Source organism: Oryctolagus cuniculus, chromosome X (assembly GCF_051225735.1).
Source record: "Oryctolagus cuniculus isolate XC-2025 breed Fujian yellow rabbit chromosome X, ASM5122573v1, whole genome shotgun sequence".
In the NCBI taxonomy this organism is placed as follows: Eukaryota; Metazoa; Chordata; class Mammalia; order Lagomorpha; family Leporidae; genus Oryctolagus; species Oryctolagus cuniculus.
This window is the reverse complement of record NC_142888.1, coordinates 88,754,518-88,781,083: the sequence shown is the minus strand read 5'-3', so window position 1 is coordinate 88,781,083 and position 26,566 is coordinate 88,754,518. Positions and strand designations below refer to the sequence as shown.

Genomic DNA, 26,566 nt, shown 5'->3' with positions numbered 1-26,566 from the left:
TCATACGATAACTCTATGTAACTTTTTGAGGAACTGCCAACATGTTTTCCAGAGTGTCTGCACCATTTTCCACTTCCACTCGCAATTTATGAAAGTTCCAGTTTCTCTACATCCTTGCCCAAGCTTGGTATTGTCTTTTTGATTACAGGCATTCTAGTGGAATGTGAAGCAGTATCTCATGCTGGTTTTCATTTGGATTCCCCTAATGACTAATGGTATTGAGTATCTTTTCAGGTTCTTACTGGTTGTTTGTATATCTTAGAGAAAATCTGTTCATAATCCTTTAGTTGTGTTGTCTTTTAATTATGAAGTCTTTATTCTGCCTGCTGGACTATTATCAGATATATGATTTACAAAACCTTAGTTTTGTGGGTTGTCTTTTTTTTTAAGATTTATTTAGGGGGACAGCACTGTGGCACAGCAGGTTAAAGCCCTGGCCTGCAGTACCGGCATCCCACGTAGGCTCTTGCACCCACATGGGGGACCCAGAGGAGGCTCCTGGCTTCTGCTTCTGATTGGCTCAGCTCCTGCTGTTGTGGCCATTTGGAGAGTGAGGCAGTGGATGGAAGACCTCTCCCTCTCTCTCTGTTTCGACCTCTCTGTGTAGTTCTGTCTTTCAAATAAATAAAATAAATTTTAACTAAATAAAATTCAAATAAAAATAAATTTATTTTATTTATTTGAAAGAGTTACAGAGATGGAGAAGCAGAGGCAGAGAGGGAGAAGCAGATAGGAAGAGAGAGAGAGAGAATCTTCCATCTACTGGCTTACTCCCCAAATGGCTGTGACAGCTAAGGCTTGGCGAGGGCAAAGCCAGGATCCAGGAGCTTCATCCCGGTCTCTCTCAAGTGGGTGCCGGGGCCCAAGTACTTGGGTCATCCTTTGCTGCCTTCCCAGACACATCTACAAGGAACTATATTGGAAGTGGAGCAGCCAGGACTCAAATCATATGCCAGTGCTGCAGGTGACAGCTTTACCGCTATGCCACAGTGCCGGCCCTCTTGTGGGTTCTTTTAGCTTGATAGTGTCTAGTCACTTGATAGTGTACATTCACACACACACACACACATTTATAATTTTAACGAAGCCCAATTGAATTATTTTTTGTCTATGTTGTGTAATAGGGGTTCAAATCCATTCTTTTGCATACACATACCCAGTTGTCCCAGTACCATTTGTTGAAAAAGACTATTCTTTCCTCATGGAACGATCTTAGCACACTGCCAAAAATGAATTGATCAGGGGCCAGCGCTGTGGCGTAACAGGTAAAGCTGCCACCTGCAGTGCCTGCATCCCATACGGTCCCCAGTTCGAGTCCCAGCTGCTCCAGTTCCGATCCAGCTCTCTGCTGTGGCCTGGGAAAGCAGTAGAAGATGGCCCAAGTGCTTGGGCCCCTGCACCCGTGTGGGAGACCTGGAGGAAGCTCCTGGCTCCTGGCTTCAGATTGGCACAGTTCTGGCCACTGTGGCAAATTGGGTAGTGAACCAGCAGATGGAAGACCTCTCAGTCTCTCTGCCTCTCCTTCTCTCTCAATGTAACTCTGACTTTCAAATAAATAAATAAATAAATCTTTTTTTTTTTTTTTTGGACAGGCAGAGTGGACAGTGAGAGAGACAGAGACAGAGAGAAAGGTCTTCCTTTGACGTTGGTTCACCCTCCAATGGCCGCTGTGGCTGGCACGCTGCGGCTAATGCACCATGCTGATCCGAAGGCAGGAGCCAGGTGCTTCTCCTGGTCTCCCATGAGGGTGCAGGGCCCAAGGACCTGGGCCATCCTCCACTGAACTCCCGGGCCACAGCAGAGAGCTGGCCTGGAAGAGAGGCAACCGGGACAGAATCCGGCACCCCGACCGGGACTAGAACCCGGTGTGCCGGCGCCTGTTGAGCCACGGCGCTGGCCAATAAATAAATCTTTAAAAATAATTGATCATAGATGCATGGATTTATTGCTGGACTGTCAGTTCTATTGCATTGGTGCACGTGTCTGACCTCATGCTAGTATAATACTTCTAATTACTATAGCTTTGTACTGAGTTTTGAAATTGAGAAATGTGAATTATTCTGTTTTGTTCTTTATAAAGGTTGCTTTGGTTTTTTGAGATCTCCCACAATTCCATATGAATTTGAAGATCAGGCTGACCATTTCTGCAAAAAGGGCAGTTGGAATTTTGATGGGGGCTACATTGAATCTGTAGATCACTTTGGGGAATATTGCTATCTTAACAGCAACACTAAATACTCTGATACATGAGGATGGGAGGGAATATCTCTATCTGGGTTTTCTTTAATTCTTTCAGTGTTACTTTTGCAGTTTTCAGTGTTCAAACCTTGTACAAAGGTACTTTAGAAAGTTCATAGAAATGGGGTTAAGTTTATTTTGGTGCAAAAATATTGGAAATCCATGCTTAGCTTTTTTATAATATGAATTTTCCATGTATACTTTGAAGAGGCCTCATACTTCCTTGATGAAGTTTATTCTTGGGTATTTTATTCTTTTTAAGGCAACTGTAGCAATATATTTTCTTTTTTTAAAAAAGATTTCTTTATTTGTTTGAAAGTCAGAGTTACACAGAGAGAGAAGGAGGCAGAGAGAGAGGTCTTCCATCCACTGATTCACTCTACAAGTTGCAGCAACGGCTGGAGCTTGTTGTTAGCTTTTATAACCTCTTTTTCTGATTTTTTTTTATATGTAAGTTGTCTGAGAATAGAGAGACTTTTCCTCTTTTCCTTCTAATATGGATGACTTTTATTTCTTATTTAATTGCTTTGGCTAGATCACCAATACAGTGTTGAATGAAAGTGGTGAAAATGGGCATCTTGTCTTTTTCCTGATCCTGGTGGGAGAACTTACCGTCTTCTGCCATTGAAGTGTTAGCTGTAGTTTTTTTGTAAATGCTTTATATCATGCTAAAGAATTTCCCTTCTATTTCTAGTTTGAAATTTTTTTTTATGAAAGGATGTGGGATTTTGTGAAATGCTTTTTCTGAGAATTTGAGATGATCATGTGATTTCTTTTCTTTTATTCTGTGATGCATTATATTGATTAGCTTTCATATATTGAAGCACTCTTGCATTCCTGGAATAAGTCCTAACTGGTCACAGTGTATAATCCTTTTCATATGCTTCTAGATTCAGTTTTCTAGCATTTTGTTAAGGATATTTGCATCTATATTGTAAATGATATTGGTCTATAGTTCTTTTATTCTGTTTTTGTCTAGATTTGGTATCAGTAATTCTGGCCTCATAGAAAGAGGTAGGGAATAGTCCTTCCTCTTTGCATAAAATTTTATAGTAAGATTTTATCATTTAAATATCAGAGTTTTTCATGATCTTCATAATGAATTTTTTAATGGCTACATACCATTCCTGCCATTAGATACACCAGAACTTGAGAAACCATTCCTCTCTTTACACCTATTTCAGTTTGTTTTTCTATTACAGGTGACAGTAGTCATCATTTTTTTGTGTGGGTACCATTTTATTCTCAGTGCTTCATATGTCAAGTGCATACTTTATATTTAAAATCAGATTACAATGAATCTTAATAAAGTGCAATCAGATGGAGTCCTCATAATTCTAAGAAATATTTTTCCACTTATGTGATTTATTTAGAGTTTGCATTGTATATAACACTGCAAGGTGGCAGGCATTTTGAAATTGTAATTGCTGAATTCTTCACTTAGTTCATGAGTAGATCAAGTGGAAAGCCATCCCTATCCACTGACTGTTAATGCACATGAATGACTACACTTTTGAACAAAAAATCAGTCCTGCTTTAGTAATGTATTTTCCCACCTCTGAAATTGTAGTATGGGTACTCTGTTACCATGGATATTTGCTATTTAAATATGCTGAAAGGTTTAAATGCAGTCTTGTCTTTGTGGGACCTCATAATGACGAGCAGTAAATTATCCAAGAGGATAATTACAAATTATATATTGGGATTTATACAGACTAAAAATCATTTACTTGTAGTTTAAAAATGTGTGTTACCTTTGTTGCGATTAAAAACTGCATCTGCGTAAATCTATCTTTTTAACATGTTTTAGTTACAACTAAAGTAAGTGTAAATGATTCATAGATTTCTCTGGGAAGAGAAATTCTAGCTATTCCATTAGGTGAGATTTTTAACCTTAGAATGAAGGAGCATCTTAGCATTTGAAGTAATATTAAAGCCTTTTGCTTTGCTGATAGTTTTCTTTGCTTGCAGTCCTTTTATTATTGAAGATATATTTGACTAGTCTTAGAGGTTGAGAAATTATTTCCATTGCTGAGCAGGAAAGCTTATAAAATTTAAAAAGTGAGTAATTCAGCTGTCACACTTGAAACGTAGAGGTACAATCTGAAATTACACATCAGCTATTACAACAATGAGCTTACTCATAAAATTCTGCTGCACCCTGCAGAAAATATGGCAGAGGTTTGATTTAATTCTCCCTATGTGTCACAATTACTGATTATAATATAAATATACCAAATATTGTTCATGAAAAATATGAGATGGGAATCATTAAGCATTTTTATCCTGAAATATATTACCAGTTATAACCTGGAAAAATTGCTGGTATCATAAATATACAGGAGTCCATACAATGAATTCCACCATGCAGCTGCTCATCCTGTATCTCTAATTGACTACTTGACATTTCCACTTGGATGACCTTATTATTTAGTACTAACATGTTATCTGATGCTGAGTCCTGGGTCAGAGATGTAACTTGCAATTACAGTGTTTCCATGAAAAAAATAGACTGCTTTGTGACATGTTTTATAGCATATAGTAAAAAGAGTGACTGTTGTCTGTTCAAAGGATACTTTGTGCTTGCTTCTCCCACGATCACTACAAACTCTCCATATCCCAAATGACGTTCCTTCATTACAAGCTACCTCAAAGGCCAGACTGCAGTAGTTGAAATCACTGCACTTGTCTTTGGATTCTGTCTTTAGTTGTGTGACCCTCCTTGGACCTAATTTTTCTTCTGTGTAAGATGAGGGTTTTTCGGATTGGCTCAGCTCCAGCTATTGTGACCATTTGGGGAGTGGATGGAAGACCTTTCTCTCTGTTTCTCCCTCTCATTGTCTGTAACTCTGCCTCTCAAATAAGTAAATAAAAATCTTTTTTAAAAATATGAGGGTTTTGTACTAGAAGTTCAGTAACATTATTTCAGTTATCTTGCTGTAAAATTTAGATCTTTAAATATATCAACCTGGATAGGGAGTATGATCCTGAAATGTTATCAGTGTTATTCTGATTTAAACATCCTATTACCCATATCCTTTAGGTTATCAAACAGCTTTGAAAATTGTTTTTGTTCAAAAATGCTTATATTTCTTCCCATTTTTATTTCCATTTTTGCTTAAACTAAGCCCAATCACAAGAGTTTCCCATCAAATTTCAATATTTTCTTATTCTGTTTTGTTCCCATTGTGTTTTCTAACCTATCCTAAAGTGTAGTTTCATCAAATTATTTCTACTTAGAAAGTGTTATTGGCCCACTTCTACATGTTGTATGACAGTTTCTGATTCTTCTGTTGAACTTTCTAATCTCTAGTGCTGATTTTATATCTTGATCATCTTGTTTTCCACCTCATTCATTGCTTTTTTAATCTATGATTTTAGTAATTTATTTTCCTTACCTAAGTGCCTTTTCTTTTTTCCTCTTTGGTCATTCTGAAACACTACCCTGTAAAACTTAATCCAACCGTTTCAGCAGCTTGACATTGCCTAAGGGTTTATGTTACCTGTTTTATTTTTCAGATTTATTTTAATTATTTGAAAGTTTGAGTTACAGAGAGAGAGAGGGAGAGACAGAGATCTTCCATCTGCTGATTCACTCCCCAAATGGCAGCAACAGCCCCTGGCTGAGTCAGGCCAAAGCCAGGGGCCAGGAGCTTCATCACATGTGGGTGCAGTGACCCAGGCATTTGGGCCGTCTTCTACTGCTTTTCCAGGCAGTGGAAAACATAATGTTTTCCTCTACATTAATGTGGTGATGAATGCTTTAAATTGAAATCCGTTTTAACTTTTGAAGGTGATGGCTGTGTTTATCACCTTGATTGTGCCGATTTTTTCTTTTCTTTTGTTTTTCTTAATTTTATTTAAGGTATACAAATTTCATGTATTTCATGTATACAGATTTAGGAACATAGTGATTCTTTACACCCTACCCTCCCTTCTGCCCTTGCTTCTACCCATCCTCTTCTCTCTCCTATTCCTACTCTTAATTTTTACAAACATCTATTTTCAGTATACTTTATACTCACAAGATTAACCCTACACCAAGTAAAGAGTTCAACAGATACTATGAAGAAAAAAAACACTGTTCCTCAACAGTAGAGATTAGGGCTGTAATCATCAGATCTCAAAATGTCATTTTTACTCCAATACATTACATTTTAGATACTCTGTTAGTTACCACAGATCAGGGGAAACATGGTATTTGTCTTATTTCACTAAGTATAATGATTTACAGTTGCGTCTGTTTTGTTGCAAAAAGCAAGATTTCTTTTTTTTTTTTTTACTGCTGAGTACCATTCTATAGTGTATATATGCCATAATTTCTTTATCCAGTCTTCAGTTGCTGGACATCTGGGTTGATTCCCTATCTTAGCTATTGTGAATTAAGCTGCAGTGAATATGGGGGTACAGATAACTCTTTCATATGCTGATTTCTTTTGGTTTGGGTAAATTCCCAGGAGTGGGTTTGCTGGGTCCTATGGTAGATCTATTTTTAGCTTTTTGAAGTATCCACATACTGTCTTCCACAATGGCTACACCAGTTTACATTCCTACTAACAGTGGATTAGGGTACCTTTCTCCCCACATCTGCACCAGCATTTATTATTTGTTGATTTCTGTATGTGAGCCATTCTATAGCATACTGGGAAGAGGTGAAACCTAATTGAAGTTTTGATTTGCATTTCCCTGATGGCTAGTGATCCTTAGCATTTTTTCATGTGTCTATTGGCCATTTCAGTTTCATCTTTTGAAAAATGCCTGTTCAAGCCCTTTGCCCATTTCTTAACTAAATTGTTCTGTTGTTGAGTTTCTTGAGCTTTTTATAGATTTTGGATATTAATCCTTTATCAGTTTTGTAGTTTACAAATTTTTTTTCCCATTCTGTTGGTTGACTGCCTCTTCATTTTGCTGAGTGTTTCTTTTGCAGTACAGAAGCTTCTCTGCTTGATGTAATTCCATTTGTCAGTTTTGGCTTTGATTGCTTGTGCTTCTTGAGTCTTTTCCAAGAACTCTTTGCCTATGCCAGTGTCTTGCAGATTTTCCCCAATGTTCTCTAGTAATTTCATGGTGTCGGGTCATAGATTTAATCTTTGATCCATTTTGAGTGGATTTTTGTGTAAGGTCAAAGGTAGGGGTCTTGTTTCATACTTCTGCATATGGAGATCCAGTTTTCCCAGCACCATTTGTTGAAGAGACTGTCCTTGCTCCAGGGATTGATTTTAGCTCCTTTGTCAAAGATAAGTTGGTTGTAGATTCATAGGTTGATTTCTGGAGTTTCTATCCTGTTTCATTGGTCTGTACATCGATTTTTGTGCCAGTACCAGGCTGTTTGATTATAACTTGGCCACCAGTGGGGAGAAAGCACCATGGTCAAACGAGAAGGGGCTGTGACCGGTGGCTCTTGTATACACGTGTGATCCAGGGGAACATGGATTTTCCCCTCTGGTAAAATCCCTGGACCACACGCGTATATAAGAGCCACTGGTCACAGCCCTACTGATGGCCAGTTGCACACACCCGAGCTGCTGCCACAGCTACTGACAAGATGGCATCTCATCTCAGCAAGTTGCTGGGTGTGCGCACAAGAGCTGGCACAGCTGCTACATAGGTCCAAAATGGTACCTGCCCTCTCAGCTAGTTATCGGGTGCTGTTGTAGAGGACATGGGAAGAGAGAAACATGCCCCCTTTTTCGTCTAGTTTAGCGGGTACCCTGTCTTCCACAGGGCTCCAGGCCAGACTCATGCCAGGCTCTCCCTCTGGCTAAATCACCGGTGGCATGGGCTGCTGCAATGTGATCTCACCTCACTCTCCTAAGCTGGTGCTCTCTCAGGCTCTCTGCTGCTGGGGTCTGTGTTGTGTCCTTGCTCATGCTATACATCTATATCCTCCACGTAGATATATAACATCCCTCTTCTTCCATAGAATTTCCACTGCAGTTTTCTCCCTGTCTCCTGACTATGCACTGTCTCCACCTTTTTTGTTTTTTAACTATCTTCCCCTTGCCTAGAGCAGTATGCTCCCTCCCTATTCTGCCATCTTGGAGCCTCTCCTGTGCTGATAGTTTTGCAGGTATATGCATATGCATATATCCAACCTCATAAAATTGTATGCATTAAATATGTGCAGTCTTTTGTTTGTCAAATATACATCAGTGAAGTTGTTAAAAATTAAATCTGCTCTTTTTAAGCAGGCTATATAAAATTAAGCCTCACTTTTAGCTATTGGTGTCATTTGAAACTGTTTTGATTTCCATGTGCTTAGGTTTGCTTTTATTTTTCCTGTATATGCTTTCTCTTAATATTTTTGATCTCTAGAGTTGTTGGCTTTATGTTAACAGCACATTTTATGTTATTTTAGTTGTCTTGAGGTTGTTAAGACAGACTTCAGGATAAGGACCATGATTTATTTGTCTTTATACTCATTATGCTATGTGGGCCCTATTCACATTTGCATTATGAATTAAAAACTAATGGTGATTGACTCTTATGTTAGCATTTTAACAACTTTTGATTATGATTTTAAGCTATTAAAATAACTTTCATTGAAGAAGTGAACTTATACACAGAGTGTAATGATGTTGCTACTTTGCATAAAATTGTCATAGATCACCATTAATGTCCTCTGACTCTGTATTTACCACTAGTCTTATAGTAAAGTAACTTTTAGTTAGTGTATGAAATATATTGCCTTATTCAAAATACTTTCCCTACTTCCACCATCCTTATTTTTATAGTTACCAGGTAGTGACATTGCCAGTGGAAGTGATGTACTTTCTGATGTCATACCCAGTATTCCAAGTTCACCTTGCCTGCTTCCTAAAAAGAAAAACAAGCACCGGAATTTAGATGAACTTCCTTGGAGTGCAATGACAAATGACGAGCAGGTAAAGACCTCAACATTTAAAAGCATATGGAGTATGTGGGAAAAATGTAAAGCTGTTTATTGCTTATTTACAGCTAGTGGATAAATGTGGCTTTCTTAGGGAATCTGAATTTGAGCTTTAAGTGTTTGTCAGGGAACAAATACATTAAGTACTTCAGATATATAGAACATGTTGTAATCAATGTGCTAAAGGTTCAGAGGTTTTGAGCATTAATGTTTGCTGTCATTTTCCATCACATAGGTGGAATATATTGAATATCTGAGTCGTAAAGTCAGTACTGAGATGGGACTTCGAGAGCAACTTGATATTATTAAAATAATTGATCCTTCTGCTCAAATCTCCCCTACAGACAGTGAGTTTATTATTGAGCTTAACTGTCTCACCGATGAAAAACTGAAGCAGGTATGTAAAGAAAATGCAGATTGTATACCTGTTGAAAAACACCATCTTCCACTAGACTTGGATAATCATAAGTAAATCATATGTGAAAATATGGATAATTAAGGTCAAAGTCAGTGCTGTGAAATGGTAGAAAAATGATGGTAAAATTTGAGAACACATGGTTTTTTAATAGGTTTATGTAGATCTCACCTGGCAATGCCTTTCTGGGTCAGTGTCAATCTAGAACCTCCCTGTCAATTATATAGGCCTTGAAACTTAATTCAGCATTTAAGGAGTCATTAAGCTGAGGTTTATATTTTCGTAAAAGAAATGAGTTTACAGAATCAAAATAGTAATTAGTATTAATTAATAAGAGCTCTACTTTGGTGAACATCTGAACTGAGAATTTTGAATAGTCTTAGGGAGTAATTAAGCCTGCCTAAGACAAAACCTAATGAATTTCCCGTTTGCTATTCTGAAACATGCGTTTCTGGTATATTCTTTGTTTTTAAGATTTATTTATTTGGAAGTCAGAATTACAGAGAGAGAGAGACAGAGAGAGGTCTTCTATCTGCTGGTTTACTCTCCAGGTAAAGCTGCAATGGCCAGGACTGGTCTAGGCCGAAGCCAGGACCCAGGAGCTTCTTCCTGGTCTCCCACGTGGGTAGCAGGGGCCCAAGCACTTGGGCCATCCTCCACTGCTTTTCCCAGGCCATTAGCAGGGAGTTGGCTCAGAAATGGAGCAGCTAGGATGCAAATCTGTGCCCATTTGGGGTGCTGGCACTGCAGGCAGCAGCTTTACCCACTAAGCCACGTTGCCAGCCCACATTTCTGGTATATTCTAAATACAGTGTTTGCTGCTCTCTTTTCTGTTACATGGTTAAAATGAATACTATATTCTGCTTTTAGATTGCTTATTTGTTTTGTGTTTATCATTATTTATGAAAAATCTCTTTCATTTCAGTGTTTCTCCCAGTGGACATAGTATACTTTTTCTACATTCGAGTCCATTTTTCATTAGTCTTGCAAGTTGATGCCCTGCATTTGAAGAAGATATCATTGGCTTCTAGCTAAGATTTAGGAAATACCCTGATCTTAGATATAATCAGCAATTTATTTCAGTCATCTTAAGTGGGAATCTTTAACAAATGCCTAATATCATGTATTTTGTTTTGCTGTTAGTTTCTATGTCAGAGTATTATTTTCTTACAGTCCTAAAATGTGAGAGCTAGTACATTTCCATTTACTGGTTATATTTTATAGCCTTTTAAAATCTTACTCCATAACAAGTTTTCTGGAATGGTGAACATTGGCAAATTTTCTGACATTTGTATTTTTTCAAAAAAGAAGATTTACATATTTGAAAAGCAGAGTTAGAGAGACAGACAGATACACACACAGTGAGAGAGAGAGAAATATTAATCTTCCATTCCCTGGTTCACTCCCCAGATGGCTGCCATAGCTGGGGCTGGACCAGGCTATTGTCAGGAGCCTAGAATTCCATCTGGGTTTCCTACATGGGTGACAGGAGCCCAAACACTTGGGCCATCTTCCACTGTTTTCCCAGGTATGCTAGCAGGGAGCTGGATTGGAAGTGAAGCAGCTGGGACTTGAACCAGTGCTCATATGGGATGCCTGTGTCACATGTAAAAGCTTAACCTGTTACTCCACAATGCCGGCCCCTGGTACTTGTGTCTACATTTAAAGATTACTTTTGCCCTTCTGTCTTATTGACACATCTGCAGAACTTTTGACAGTCTTTTAGATTCAAGACAGTATGACTTCTTTCCCCAGAATGTTGAGGTCAGAATGTGAAGATGCAACACTAGTAAGTTTATGTCTATGTGTCTCAAGGTCAGAAACTATATCAAGGAGCATAGCCCTCGCCAACGGCCTGCAAGAGAGGCCTGGAAGAGAAGCAACTTTAGTTGTGCAAGCACCAGTGGAGTGAGCGGTGCCAGCGCCAGCGCCAGCAGCAGCAGTGCCAGCATGGTCAGTTCTGCAAGCAGCAGTGGGTCCAGTGTTGGAAACTCTGCTTCAAACTCCAGTGCCAACATGAGTCGAGCACACAGTGACAGCAACCTGTCTGCAAGTGCAGCAGAGCGGATTCGGGATTCAAAAGTAAAATGTCTCATCAATACAAAACTTTCCCTTTCAATATTAACATTAGTACTCCTTCATATAAATTTCTTGGAACGTGAAAATAATCCTGCTATCTAGATGCCTGTGGGTTTGGTTTTAATTGAACAAGTAGGAAGCTCTGCTGTTAAACAAAGCACTCTAAGCTGAGTGCTTTGAAATACTGTTTGGACCCACAAGTGTATCATTCGATTTTATCTGATTTTTGTGTCTGTTTTAAATAAGCTAAATTGATGGAAGTAACAAGTGATTCTCAAGCTTGCAATACTGACTGCAACTCACTACTGAGCAAATCTTACTACATTACTGATGTTGCTGTCTATTAGCTCCTACGATTTTCGATTTTCATGTGTGTCTTTTGTTGTGTGTTAAATGTTTCTCTTAGCATTTTAATCATGAATGCTTCTTTTCTCAAAATGTAATAATACATTCTGTAATCTCTGTCTAGTCCTTTCATGGTTGAAAAAAATCTGTAAAATATTGTTGGGCACTTAAAAGAAAGTCTACGTGTGCTTAGAATGCTCCATTGGCTTAGCAGGAGAATTCAGTTCCTTGCAGTGGCAACAGAGTCAGAGGTCAACTTAACAATGATCAGAGAATCTCTTAAGGTCTTTGGAAACCCAGTGGTGACTTGAAAATACACAAGAATTCCATCCTTAGTTCTTAATGAAGTAACAGAAATGTAGCCAGCTCTGTCGGTTGCCTAGGGATTTCTCTGGATTTATAGTCATCCTTTCTGGTGTCAGTTCACCAGTGACAAGGATTGCAGTACCCACTGGCTTTCTAATAGGCTTTTAAGATGGGATTTGCCCAATATGAAAAAGGCACTGATTTTTTTTCCCAGCCATTGTAATACTGCTGGTGATTTTGGATGAAAGGTACCATGATATCATAAACATTAGAGATTTGGGCAGTAATCTACATTTGCATTCAATATTGTCCCCTAGTATTAATTTTTTGCTTGCTATGCATTAACAACCATGTACCTTAATTTGATTTAAAAAAAAAAAGTCTTGAAATGACTGGTTATCCATAACTAGCCAAAATGACCAAGTTTCAAGCCTTTCTAATCAGAAGAGTCACTGGTGAAATACCGTAAGAATAGAATCTTACTTCTAAGCCAATGGTTCACCTTTTGGAAAAAGGATCACACGGCAGAGCAATTTGAACAGCTCATAAAAATCAGAATTTGAACCATAAAGTATTTTGGCATGGATCTGCCAAGATCTAAACCTTACTGATTTAGGAATTTTTATTTTGACAGAAGAGATCCAAGCAGCGGAAGTTACAGCAGAAGGCCTTCCGCAAGAGGCAGCTGAAAGAGCAGAGGCAGGCCCGGAAGGAGAGGCTCAGTGGGCTCTTCCTTAATGAAGAAGTGCTGTCCTTGAAAGTGACTGAGGAAGACCATGAAGCAGATGTTGATGTTTTGATGTAATAAGGGTGAATTCATCAGCAATCTTTCTAAGCATTGAAGTGTTGTGTCCTCCTTGGTTTACATGCATCATGACCAAAATTCTGGTTAGGGCTGTGCTGATGTACCATTAATAAATTAGGTCAGTGGTTCTCAGTGGGTGGTCCTGGGGCCTGCAGCTTCATCACCACCTGAGAAGTTGTTAGGAATGCATACTATTAGGCCCCACCCCACATCTAGTGAATAGCAAAACTGAGGGGGAGAGGCCCAGCTGTTTTTAACCAGTGCCAGGTTATTCCGAGACACACTCTGGTTTAAGAACCACTGGTTTTGGTAAATGTTTTGAATATTTGAACTTTGTGGTGGTTAAGTGGGCTTTTTCAAATACTAGTACTTTCACAGTTCAGAGGATTTCAAGGTACTGCTGACAAGTAGTTTGTCAGTGTATGTACTTGGAGCTCACAATTCAGATTCCTTCTTCATATTATGATTTCTTTGTTTATTTTTTCTAAAGGGCCATAGCACAATTCCCAGTTCCTGGTGGAAGTCTCTTTTGAAGTGTGGGCAAGGTGTAGATTGCTGTTTACAATAGTGCCTTCTTTAGCTTTAGTTCTATTTCTTTTCATTAACTCAAAGGTTTGAAAACAGGCCCTAATCTTTTTCCTGTTCAATTTGTTTTTGTTTTCCATTTTTTATAAGTGCTGACTACTGAGAAGATCATGTTGTTACTAAGAACTAAAATTTTAGATTTGATGCTATGTTAATTAATATTAAAATGGAGAAAGCAATCAGACAAAAAGCCAATTCTGCTTGTCCATTGCTTTCTGAAGTTTTAGGCTGTAAAATTATCTCAAAAGCAGAAGACCAATATCTTTCTCCCTCTCCCTCTCCCTCTCCCTCTCCACCTCTCACCCTCTCTCCCTCTCTCCCTATCCGTCTCTCTGATTCTTTTTGTAGGTCATTTTTTTTTCCAGCACAGCTCTAATTTTTAAATATTTGGTATAAATCTTTTTTTCTGGTATGTGAACAGGTTACTGTTCAACATTAACTGATGGAAATCCTTAGAGTTTTGCTAAACTTCCCTACAAATTGCTAGAAATATACAGAGCAGCAAGATATAGAAAACACTGTAGCCTGTTGGTTATTAATAGAACTCTAAATTTACTTCAAATGTTTGCATAGAGAGATTGCTATTATGAAATCAGAAATAGTGTGATCCCTTTACTTCTGTCATGTGCCATTGAATGTTCACATGTTCAAAGATGGAAAGTGATACTACTGACAATCAAGCTGCTTTCCAACTGTCATAAATTGTTTTTATTGTAGATAACATTAGAGAGTCATTTTCTGTAGGAAGAGTTGTAATCAGTATTTTTAAAAACTATATAGTCCAGAGGTAAGTAGGATTTCTACTCTTTTTAACTTTGTGTTGTAGTCAGGTAGCTCATTAAGAAAAATAATCCTGATTTGCATTGTTAATTCTCAGTTGGTATGAAGACTTAAACCTTTACAATTCCATGTTTTGAAATTTTGATTTCATCTTGGTTCCTTAAAGGTTTGAAGCATTAAATGTGAAGATGAAAATACAGTGCAGCTTAGCTGAGATCTGTGGTTCAATTATAACCTTTTAAAGACAACTAAAGTAATAATTTAAAATTTGACTAATATAAAAGCAAGTATGTGCATATGACTTTCAGTGTGAGTAGTCCTGACTTCCCTGCTACCCTCTTTTTGGTGCTCTTAACCAGCTTAGGGGACTCAGTGAGAGTTCAGGGATGGGCCTCGGAATACTCTGCCGAAGATGGAATGGGCCAACCTCCTTGTTTGTGCTTCTAAGTCTAGGAAGAGCAAATGGAGAGAAGAGCAAATAGGTTTGAATTGTCTACCTGCTTGTAGCAAAAGCAAAATCCCACAGACTAATTGCCTGTTCTCTTTACCTGTTCTTCACGAAAAATAGGCCCCTTTTGGAGAACACTGAACAGCATTTATCTAATACTTGGGAACTATTCACTTGACGGTGACCAGTAAAAGAAAATCCTAAACAGGGTCATGAGGTAACTTAAGACCAGTTCTACTCTCCCAACAGTCACATAATCTTACTACCTTAGATTTAGCTTAAGTCACTATTGGACACGTTTACCAAAGTGCCACAAAGCCACATTTGAAAGCTTGTAAGGATGTGAGTGCTTATAGACTGTGGCATGAGAGCTTGTGTAAATCTGGATGCACTGTCTTTGCAGCCTTGTAAACTAGAGGTGACCCATAAAGTCGATTTGGAGGAGATTGAAAATATTTCTATCAATCAGAAGAAAGCAGGTTAAACAACTTGGCCTGCTTATAATCCAAGAAGATTCAACTTTGTTTGTAATCACATGTTTAAAATTTCTCTATCCTTCCCAAAAGAAACCAGCACAAAACGACATAAACAAAAAGTTATATTGTCTTTGACAACATGCTATATTACTTCTTCTGTTTTGATGCCTCATGTAAATAATTCATTTGAATTATCTTTTTCTTGAACTAAGTAATAATTTGTTCTACCTGATGTATTTCTGAGTTCAATTTTAAAAATCGGTATTTTTTAAAAATATAAGCCTTAGCTAATGAGTTCATACAAAGGTGAAACTTATTTGTTCCAGTGTCACTGCTCACCTGTAGAAAACTGACATTGGAGACATAAGTATCTCCCTTTTAAAATAAATCTTGTTAACTGAGGGCATGGGAAAAGTCTCCACTGATTTATCCAGAAACATTTTATTAGAGATTGTGTAGTAGTGGATCCCTACCACAGCTTTTAAAGTGTGAACCTTGGACTAAACAAAAGGGCATGTATTTTTCTAGTTTTGCAGCTGATCGAAGGAAGGCAGTGTAGTGTAATGTGAGTAGGGTAGAAAGGGCTAGTTCGTTCTGTCCCAACAAGAATGTAGAGTATAATAGCACTTTTTTAGTGTTTCATTTTTGTTAGGCTGTGGCACTTTTGTCCAGTTCCTCTGTCCCTTAAGTAAATTAGATAAGACCAAATTAAACCTGGAAACTGACTTCTGAAATACTGACTCTTTATACTTGTAAAAGCTAACTTGAGATGTATAAATCCCCTCATAAGGGAAAAATTACAAGAAGCTATAAGGTATCCAGATTCTGATGAGCTTTAAAAATCGTAAAATTATTAAATGTCTTTGTATTTAAGCCAAAAATGTTTGTGTACACCAATGTAGAATCCTGTTTGTTTCATGTTCTGTAGTAGAAACTTTTTCGTTGATGGCTCACTCTGTATAGCCTCATGTGCCTTAAAAGTAGTGAACCCTGTACTTTTTGTCAATTATCAGATTTTTCCAAACTCAAAAATAATCGAAATGTTGTAATTTGTTTTATATAAATGCCCATAGTATTGGAGATCAGTAAGCAAAGTTGTTAAGTTGAACCAATCAGTAATAACAGGACTAAAACAAAACAAAAATGTTCAAACCTTAAATTTCATTTGTATAACTCTTATTTTTGGCTTAGCTAGATCATTGAAGAACCTTAAAAGTTATCTAAAATGTTGCTTAATGATTTTTTTAAAAACTTTTACTTTTCCTGAAAGAGATCCTAGCTACCAAGGTGATTTGTTTTAAACCCAGCTAACTTTTAGTGACCTGGGAAGATCATTTTCAAGGTATAGGCATAAGTACTTTGAGAATAGAGATTATATAGCAAGTCGATTTCTCTGATTAACTTTAGGGAATCTTTGAATTCACTTGTGTAATAGCTGAAACACTCCTCGCCCCTTTGCTTTTATTGAATTACCTTTTAGCACTTTTATCTTCAAGAAGGATGCTTGTTTAGAATTGATGGAAAGTAAGCTATAGTTTGGGATAGTTGGTAGGAAAATTCCCAGCTGCATTCAAATAATAGTTTTGATGTTGAGTGCCATGACATTCAACACGTTTAAACTAGTCGATTTAATCCTGAAGAGGACTGTTAGGAAATAAGTATTTGTATACACATGTATGAGGGTGCTTCATAAAGTTTGTGGAAAATGGAATTGAAAGTGTGAGTTTATTTTGGCACAAAAACTTTTGAAATCTGGCATAATTTTTTCATGGTATACATTATATAGCAGCACCAAATAAATTTATACATTTAATTCCATTTTTTCCATGAACCTTTTGAAGTACCATCATACTGTGGGAACTTTGGATTAGTTTTTAAGTCTGATAAAGTAAGATAAATATTATCTTAAAAATTAAATTATGCTAAGTGGGTGAGAACTAGCTGAGAGAGATTTTGAACTAGGCTCTATCAGTATAGTATGTGAAACATAACTCCTTAGAATGCTTATTTCTTTGGAAAGTAATTAGCTTATTCCAAAAGGCTTAGAAGGAATTCTGAACATTCCTCTAAGTAACTGGCTGTTAGGAGTAAGGAAATTTCATGGTAGAGCTGAAGCTCTAAGTTGATGCACTAACATTTAGTTTTTCTATTTTCTTCTATAATAAAATTATTTTCAGTTTCCCCCTCCAATCATTTTTAAATTAAGATGATTAATCTTTTAGCCTAGATCCTATAGGTGACAAATTTTAATTTGACATTCATACTGAACTGAGAAAACCTGATTTGGTCCTCTCTGAATTCAGTATTTAGTGCTTTCTGTATTGTCAAATTTTTGTTGAATCTTTGTGGTCACTGGAACCTGTGGAAATCTATGTTCTTTGTTTGTGGAGTGAAAAAAGGGAGAATTGTTCTAATTATGCATATACATTTTAACTATGTAAAGGTAGTTATAGAATTAATATGTACAAATGACAAGTTAACACTTACTGTTCTGAATTGTTCTAAGAACAGTGGCCTGAATCCATGACTTGTTTTGTGGTACAGCTCGCTCTTTAACAGTAGCTGACCTATTGGATTTCAAATGAGACTTTGGAATTAGGTTATCTAGGTGAGGCTTTTAGAAATGGAGCGGATGATGTCTGTTCCTGTGTAGCAGATCAGTTTAATTTCCTATTTGAGCACCCTGATTTAGATAAGTATCATCCATTCTAAATCTTTGTGTTGGGAATTTAATAAGATTGCTGTCAAAAGCTATTAACAATTAACACAAGTATACGTGAAGCATTTCACAGATGGTTAAAAATTTCAAATTGTTTGTGGAATATTTTTTGTTTTGTTTTTTAGTTTCAAAGATTAGTCATGTAGCATCAATACCATAACCAAAGCAAGTAGGAAGTTGACTAGTTTGGAGAATCTTCAAGTAGTCTTAAATCTGTAACGTAGCAGATAGTTAACCAGGATTTTTTTCCTGTATTCCTGCTAAATGTATTACTATATTAATGCACTTTTGTACATAAAACTTTCTTCTGTACATTCTGTACTTAACTACAGTGTATATAAAGCCTGATTTTCCTGAAGCTGTGAGGGCGTAACAGTAGCTATAACACACAAGTCATTTCTATTTTGAGTTTCTCCTTGTACTTGAAAGTAGTTCAGTAGTTAGATCTAAATGAGTGTGTATGGTTGTAATTAAAACTATCAATGTGGCAGAACTGTCTTTTGAAACTGAATAGCAGAATGGGAAATGTCATTTTGGTTATTAGGAACTCTGGTAATAGTACCATTCTTTTTGGTTCTTTTGATGTGTCTTCAGTTTTTACAAACCCTGCTGCTGTGTCCTACTTTATATTTTGCATTTGTATTTCACATCAGCTCCTTTTCGTGCTCCATCCCAGAACATTTCCCAACAGAGAGGAGTTTCTTTTTGCTCACGGTTTGGGTCCAGGACTCTAAACTTTTGATTGGTGAAAACCCTAATTTGCCAAGTATCATTAGCAAAATATTTTTTTTTCCAGAGAGTTCAAACTTCTAGAGAGATTAGCATTCATAGTAAGTGAAAATTAGATCTGATTTTTTTCTGGCCAAAGGTAAGATTTATCTTTCCTTTTTATCTAAAAAAAAATTTTAAGTTAAAATATTATAAAGGAAATGTGGGCAGTTTTAGGAGACATACTGGAGCGATTCAGCCTTTTTAGCATCAACTCTCTCTCTTGCCACTAGAGGGAGATCTGGTTGCTCTCTCCTTTGGGAAATGTCTTGGCTGCTTTTTTTTTGGCATAGACCTTATTCTTAAAATTTGTTTTGTGAGTAAAATGCTTTCATTTATTAATTAGAGGTAAGTTAAGTCAGCTTGTTTAATGCAGCCAAACATTCATGCTTTTCTGTAATTTTCAATTTTTAATAAATGTTAGATATTAAGTAAAACTATGTGTGTTTGTTTTTCTTCTCTTAGATACTCTGGAGTCATACTACCCATTTTGGCAGGTACTAGTCACATGTGGGTATTTAAAAGAAGTGAAGAGAAATGAAATGGAAGAATTTTTTCGTTAGTCCCATGAGTGATAGATACTTCATGTGCCCCATAGCCACGAGTAGCTAGAGGCTACTTAGTGTTTTGTAAGGCATAGGGTATAAAACAGTCCCATCTTCACAGACAGTTCTGTTACACAGTGCTGCTCTAGAGGTCTGATGATTTGTGGCTTTCTCTGGGAGTTTGTCCTTTGGTGCAATTGTAAGCAACAATGCTGGGACACAGAACTGAATACATACATTTTTAAAGACTCCAGCTTTTAAAACTATGCTTACAAATAAGAATTTATAACATGACATTGAAAAATACATAAATCCAGTTATCTGCTGGATCAGAAGTAAGCCCAAGTTGTTTAACTTGTTTTCTTGCAATTGTTAGAAAGGCAGAGGACACAATGCCAGCCCAAGTATGTGATTTTTAAAAGATAAGGGCATATATATATATAAACTTTATATATATATATAAAAAACTATGATACCATCATCATATCTTCATAAGTAAAAATAGTTCCTTTTTGTTTTTAGTATTTTTTAAGATTTATTTTATTTGAAAGGCAGAGTTATACACAGAGAGGGAAAGACAGGAGGAGAGAGAGAGAGAGAGAGACAATCTTCTATCTGCTGGCTCACTCCTCAAATGGCTGTAACAACTGCGGAAGCCAGGAGGCAGAAACTCCATCCGGGTCTCCCATGTGGATGGCTGCCTTCCCAGGTACATTATCATGGAGCTAGATTGGAAGTGGAGCAGCTGGGACTTGACCAAACACTCACATGGGATGCTGGCATCACAGACTGCATCTGAACCTGCTGCACCACAATGCCAGCCTCTATTGTTAAGGTATTTTTAATTGGTGCACAGTAAGCATACATGTTCGCAATATGCCATTTAAATTTATACAGTGTAGAATGACCGGAGTGGGGATAAAGATCTGTCTCCTCAGACATCTGTGATTTTGTATTGGTAGCATTTGAAATCCTCTACTAGTTATATTGAAATATTCAATTAATTGTTATCATAGTTACCATATTGTGATATAGAACATCAAAATGACTTCTCTTATCAAACTGCCCTGCACCTATTAGCCACCCTCTCTGTCTCTGTCTTCCCTGTACCCTCCCCAGGCTTGGAACCCACCATTTAGTTCTCTACTTTAGGATAAACTTTGGCTTCCACTTAAAAATGGGAACATGTTATATTTGTCTTTCTATGCCTGACTTATTTCACTTAATGTCCTCCAGTTCATCCAGTTGCAGATGACAGAATTTCCTTGTTTTTATTGCTGAAAATATCCCATCATGTATATACACCACTTTTTATTTCTCCACACATCCGTTGGTGGGCACCTTATTTGATTCCACATCTTGCCTATTATGAATAGTGCTGCAGCAAACAGGATTACAGATCTCTCTTCAACATACTGATTTTAATTCCTTTGGATATATATCCGGTTATGGGATTGCTGGATCATTTGGTAGTTCTGTTTCTGTTTTTTTGAGGAGCATTTTCCATAGTGGCTGTAGTAATTTGCATTCCCACCAACAATGTAGGAGAGTTTGTCTACATCCTTACCAACTAGAATTTATTAAATTTCTTAAATTCCTTAATGCCAAATATCTGGTCTACTTACTTGAAATCAAAATCATAATTGCTAGTCTTGTTAATATTAAAATCATCTGCATTTTTTTAAGATTTATTTATTTTATTTGAAAGGCAGAGTTAGAGAGGAACAGACACAGAGAGACAACCTGGGGCTGGGCAGGAAGCCAGGGGCCAGGAGCCTCTTCCTGGTCTCCCAGGTAGGGCAGGGGCCCAAGCACTTGGGCTGTCCACTGTTGCTTTCTCAGGCCATAGCAGAGAGCTGGATTGAAAGTGGAGCAGTGAAGCCGGCGCCACAGCTCACTAGGCTAATCCTCCACCTGCAGCACCAGCACCCCGGGTTCTAGTCCTGATTGGGGCGCCGGATTCTGTCCCGGTTGCTCCTCTTCCAGTCCAGCTCTCTGCTGTGGCCTGGGAAGGCAGTGGAGGATAGCCCAAGTGCTTGGGCCCTGCACCCGGATGGGAGACCAGGAGAAGCTCCTGGCTCCTGGCTTTGGATCAGCACAGTGCGCAGGCCGTAGTGGCCAATTGGGGTGAACCAATTGAAAAGGAAGACCTTTCTCTCTGTCTGTCTCTCTCTCACTGTCTAACTCGGCCTGTCAAAAAAAAAAAAAAAAAAGTGGAGCAGTGAACCGGTGCGTTTATGGCTTGTGAAAGGGAGACTCGAACCAGGGCCCATATGGGATGCCAGGATCTTAGGCAGCAGCTTTACCTGCTATGCTTCAATGCCCACCCCATCATCTGCATTTTGTTAGCACCAGAATAGAACAGTTGGTTCAAATGTTGGTTTGTAAGTCTTAGTGATGTCTTGAGCACATTTACCTAGAAAGTGAGCTGTTGCTTTTAGATAAAAACAAACTCCCGTTGTTTTTCTTCACTATTTTGTGACTGAAGCCATAGAATAGTTTGAGTAGCAGGCAGGAGAGATAGTAGCTTTTCAAGATTAAGTTCAGGCCAGTGCTGTGGCACAGCAGGTTAAAGCCCATGCCTGAAGCCATATGGGTGCCGGTTCGAGTCCCAGCTGCTTCTCTTCTGATCCAGCTCTCTGCTATGGCCTGGGAAAGCAGTGGAGGATGCCCCAAGTCCTTGGGCCCCTGCACCCACATGGGAGACCAGGAGGAGGCGCCTGACTCCTGGCTTCTGATTGGCGCAGCTCCAGCTGTTGCAGCCATCTGGGGAGTGAACCAGTGGATGGAAGACCTCTCTCTGTGTCTCTACCTCTCTCTGTAACTCTATCTTTCAAATAAATAAAATAAATCTTAAAAAAAAAATAAAGAGGCCGGCGCTGCGGCTCACTAGGCTAATCCTCCGCCTTGCAGCGCCGGCACACCGGGTTCTAGTCCTGGTTGGGCTGCCGGGTTCTGTCCCGGTTGCCCCTCTTCCAGGCCAGCTCTCTGCTGTGGCCAGGGAGTGCAGTGGAGGATGGCCCAGGTGCTTGGGCCCTGCACCCCATGGGAGACCAGGACTGGGTCCTGCCATCGGATCAGCGTGGTGCGCAGGCCACAGCGGCTGTTGGAGGGTGGACCAATGGCAAAAACGACCTTTCTCTCTGTCTCTCTCTCTCACTGTCCACTTTGCCTGTCCAAAGAAAGAAAGAAAGAAAGGAAGGAAAGAAAGGAAGAAAGAAAGGAAAGAAAGAAAAGATTAAGTTCAGCCAGGTTTTTTCTGCCCCATCTACCTCCGGGGCTAAGAATTTTCATTTTATCCAAAATGGCCCACATTTGGGTATAAAGAGTTATGTGAGGGAGCAGGCACTGTGGCGCAGCGGGTTAACGCCCTGGCCTAAAGTGCTGGCATCCCATATGGGCACCGGTTCTAGTCCCGGCTACTCCTCTTCCGATCCAGCTCTCTGCTATGGCCTGGGATAGCAGCAGAAGATGGCCCAAGTCCTTGGGCCCCTGCACCCACGTGGGAGACCCGGAAGAAGCTTCTGTTTCCTGGCTTCAGATCGGCGCAGCTCCGGCCATTGTGGCTAATTGGGGAGTGAACCATCGGATGGAAGACCTCTCTCTCTCTGCCTCTCCTCTCTCTGTGTAACTCTGATTTTCGAATAAATAAATAAAATCTAAGGAAAAGCAGAGATTATTATCCTGTTGTCCCTTATAAATTAACACATCTTTTTAAACAGGTGTAACTGACATTATTGATTTTTGTTTGGTATTTTTTTTAAACTTTTATTTAATGAATATAAATTTCCAAAGTACAGCTTATGGATTACAATGGCTTCCCCCCCATAACGTCCCTCCCACCCGCAACCCTCCCCTTTCCCTCTCCCTCTCCCCTTCCATTCACATCAAGATTCATTTTCGTTTCTCTTTATATACAGAAGATCAGTTTAGCATACATTAAGTAAAGATTTCAACAGTTTGCTCCCACACAGAAACATAAAGTGAAAAATACTGTTTGAGTACTAGTTATAGCATTAAATCTCAATGTACAGCACACTAAGGACAAAGATCCTACATGAGGAGTAAGTGCACAGTGACTCCTGTTGTTGACTTAACAAATTGACACTCTTGTTTATGGTCTCAGTAATCACCCTAGGCTCTTGTCATGAGCTGCCAAGGCTATGGAAGCCCCCTGAGTTCACCGACTCTGATCATATTTAGACAAGGCCATGGTCAAAGTGGAAGTTCTCCCCTCCCTTCAGAGAAAGGTACCTCCTTCTTTGATGACCGGTTCTTTCCACTGGGATCTCACGGAGATCTTTCATTTAGGTTTTTTTGTTTTTTTTTTTTTTTCCCCAGAGTGTCTTGGCTTTCCATGCCTGAAATACTCTCATGGGCTTTTCAGCTGGATCCGCATGCCTTAAGGGCTGATTCTGAGGCCAGAGTGCTGTTTAGGACATCTGCCATTCTATGGGTCTGCTGTGTATCTCACTTCGCATGTTGGATCATTCTCTCCCTTTTTTATTCTATCAGCTACTATTTGCAGACACTGTTCTTGTTTATGTGATCCCTTTGGTTCTTAGTCCTATCATTATGATCAATTGTGAACAGAAATTGATCACTGGGACTAGTGAGATGGCATTGGTACATGCCACCTTGATGGGATTGAATTGGAATCCCCTGGTATGTTTCTAACTCTACCATTTGAGGTAAGTCAGCTTGAGCATGTCCCGAGTTGCACATCTCTTCCCTCTCTTATTCCCACTCTTATATTTAACAGTGATCACTTTTCAGTTAAGTTTCAGCACTTAAGAAGAATTGTGTATTGATTACAGTATTCAACCAAAAGTATTAAGTAGAACAAACAAAAAAGATACTAAGAGGGATAACATATCAAGTTGCTCATCAACAGTCAGGGTATTTTTAACTTATCAGTGTTTTAACATTGCAACTAAACTGTACAATTTGAGATCTTGAAGGAACTTTAGAGATCATCCAGCTTAGTAGTTTTCAAACTTGAGCAGTGCATTGGAATCCCCAGGAGGACTTGCTAAAATGCTGATGCCCAGGCCCTGCCCCCAGAGTTTCTCAGTAGCTCAGTTTCAGTAGGTCTGGCGGTGAGGACTGATAATTTGCATTTTAAGGAGTTCCTATGTGATGTTAATTGTACTTAGCTGATCAACACACTGAGAACTATTGAGGTAGCACTATCCATTTTTCTCCTGCCCTCCTTTTTTTTTTACTATTGGATTTTTTAAGCTTTTATTTAATAAATATAAATTTCCAAAGTAAAACTTTTGGATTATAGTGGCTTTTTCCCCCCATAACCACCCTCCCACCCGCAACCTTCCCATCTCCCACTCCCTCTCCCATCCCATTCTTCATCCAGATTCATTTTCAATTATCTTTATATACAGAAGATCAATTTAGTATATATTAAGTAAAGATTTTAACAGTTTGCACCCACACAGAAACAAAAAGTATAAAGTACTGTTTGAGTACTAATTATACCGTTAATTCACATAGTACAACACATTAAGGACAGAGATTCTACATGAGGAGTAAGTGCACAGTGACTCCTGTTGTTGACTTAACAATTGACATTCTTGTTTATGGCGTCAGTAATCACCCTAGGCTCTTGTCATGAGCTGCCAAGGCCTCTTGAGTTTACCAACTCCAATCTTATTTAGACAAAAGCCATAGTCAAAGTGGAAGTTCTCTCCTCCCTTCGGAGAAAGGTACTTCCTTCTTTGATCTGCGCTCCTTTTTGAATGGAAAGTTTATACCAAGAGGAAAGATTTCTTTGCCCACAGCTGGTTAGTACATAGCCAAATCCAAATCCAAATCTTGAGGGGCCTTATTCACACTACAGTGCAGTGATTTTCCCATTATAGTCTGCATTTTTTTTCCTTATGCATAGTTGGCTCCAAAAGTTTTCTTCTGCATATTCTCACATATTTGGGTTTTCGTTGTGTTCCTAAATCAGTCCAAGGGTCAAAATTGTTGACAAATCTTTTTGTTTGCTGATGTGTTTTCCTGGACAGGACTTCATATCTTTTATTAACCTCTCAAATGGATTTCCTTCCCCCTAATGACAAAAACACTTTTTAGAGGAATTTTGGTTTTTGAAAAAACAACTGAGGGTCATTTGTAGGATGTCTGGTGGTTAATGTGGGTGAGAAAGCTGGAAATTGCTGGATTTGGTAAATAAAGTGTGATTGTTAAAGCAATGACACTGGCTTTTTGTATGGTCTAAAAACTGTCTTTGATGTATTCGTATGCATGCCTTTTTTAATTTTATTTGACAGAGTTAGACAGTGAAAGAGAGAGACAGAGAGAAAGGTCTTCCTTTTTCCGTTGGTTCACCCCCAAAATGGCCACCAGGACCGGTGCTGTGCTGATGCAAAGCCAGGAGCCAGGTGCTTCCTCCTAGTCTCCCATGCGGGTGCAGGCCCCAAGCACTTGGGCCATCCTCCACTGCCCTCCCGGGCCACAACAGAGAGCTGGACTGGAAGAGGAGCAACTGGGACTGGAACCGGCACCCATATGGGATGCCGGCACCACAGGCAGAGGATTAACCAAGTGAGCCACGGCGCCGGCCACCATATGCATGTGTTTGCATGCCTCTCAAAACTTTGGACTGGTGCTCAAGTATCTGCTGTCACTGTAGGTTAATCCTCCACCCATGGTGCTGGCATCCTATATGGGTACCAGTTCTAGTCCTGGCTGTTCCACTTCCGATCCAGCTCTCTGATATGGCCAGCAAAAGCAGTAGAAGATGGCTCAAGTGCTCAGGCCCCTGCACCCACATGGGAGATCCTGAAGAAGCTCCTGGCTCTTGGCTTTGGACCGGCTCCCGCCATTGCAGCCATTTGGGAAGTAAACCGGTGGATGGAAGACCTCTGTCTTTCCCTCTCAATGTCTGTAACTTTACCTCTCAAATAAATAAATGAAACCTTTAAAAAAACTTTTTGCCCCAAAATAAACTTCCATTTTTTCCACAGACTTTAAAATACCTTCAAATATTACGTCCAATCATATATATGACACATATAGAGACTTAAATTCAGCTATACATATATCATTTATGATAACTTTGAAATAAATATTCTGTCATTGAAATATTCACAGAATTGAAAACTTGGGATTTCATTGGTTAATGAAACAAGTTTCTGAAGTTTTGGGC

General features: G+C 38.8%; 1 protein-coding gene across 4 annotated transcripts in view; it reads left to right on the top strand.

Moving 5' to 3' along the window:
• The window catches only part of FAM199X (family with sequence similarity 199, X-linked), a 39,842-nt gene extending 20,552 nt beyond the window's left edge, over positions 1 to 19,290 (top strand). For 3 of the 4 annotated variants that reach the window (XM_089324497.1, XM_002720169.6, XM_089324496.1), the window contains exons 3-6: positions 8,973 to 9,122; positions 9,363 to 9,524; positions 11,358 to 11,624; positions 12,907 to 19,290. In XM_089324497.1, coding sequence (XP_089180623.1) covers positions 9,105 to 9,122; positions 9,363 to 9,524; positions 11,358 to 11,624; positions 12,907 to 13,077 — 618 coding nt within the window. In that variant the 5' untranslated portion in view covers positions 8,973 to 9,104 and the 3' untranslated portion in view covers positions 13,078 to 19,290. The remainder of the gene's footprint in view (positions 1 to 8,972; positions 9,123 to 9,362; positions 9,525 to 11,357; positions 11,625 to 12,906) is intronic. The other variant, XM_008272824.5, reaches the window with a different exon arrangement.
• Positions 19,291 to 26,566: the final 7,276 nt, after the last annotated feature.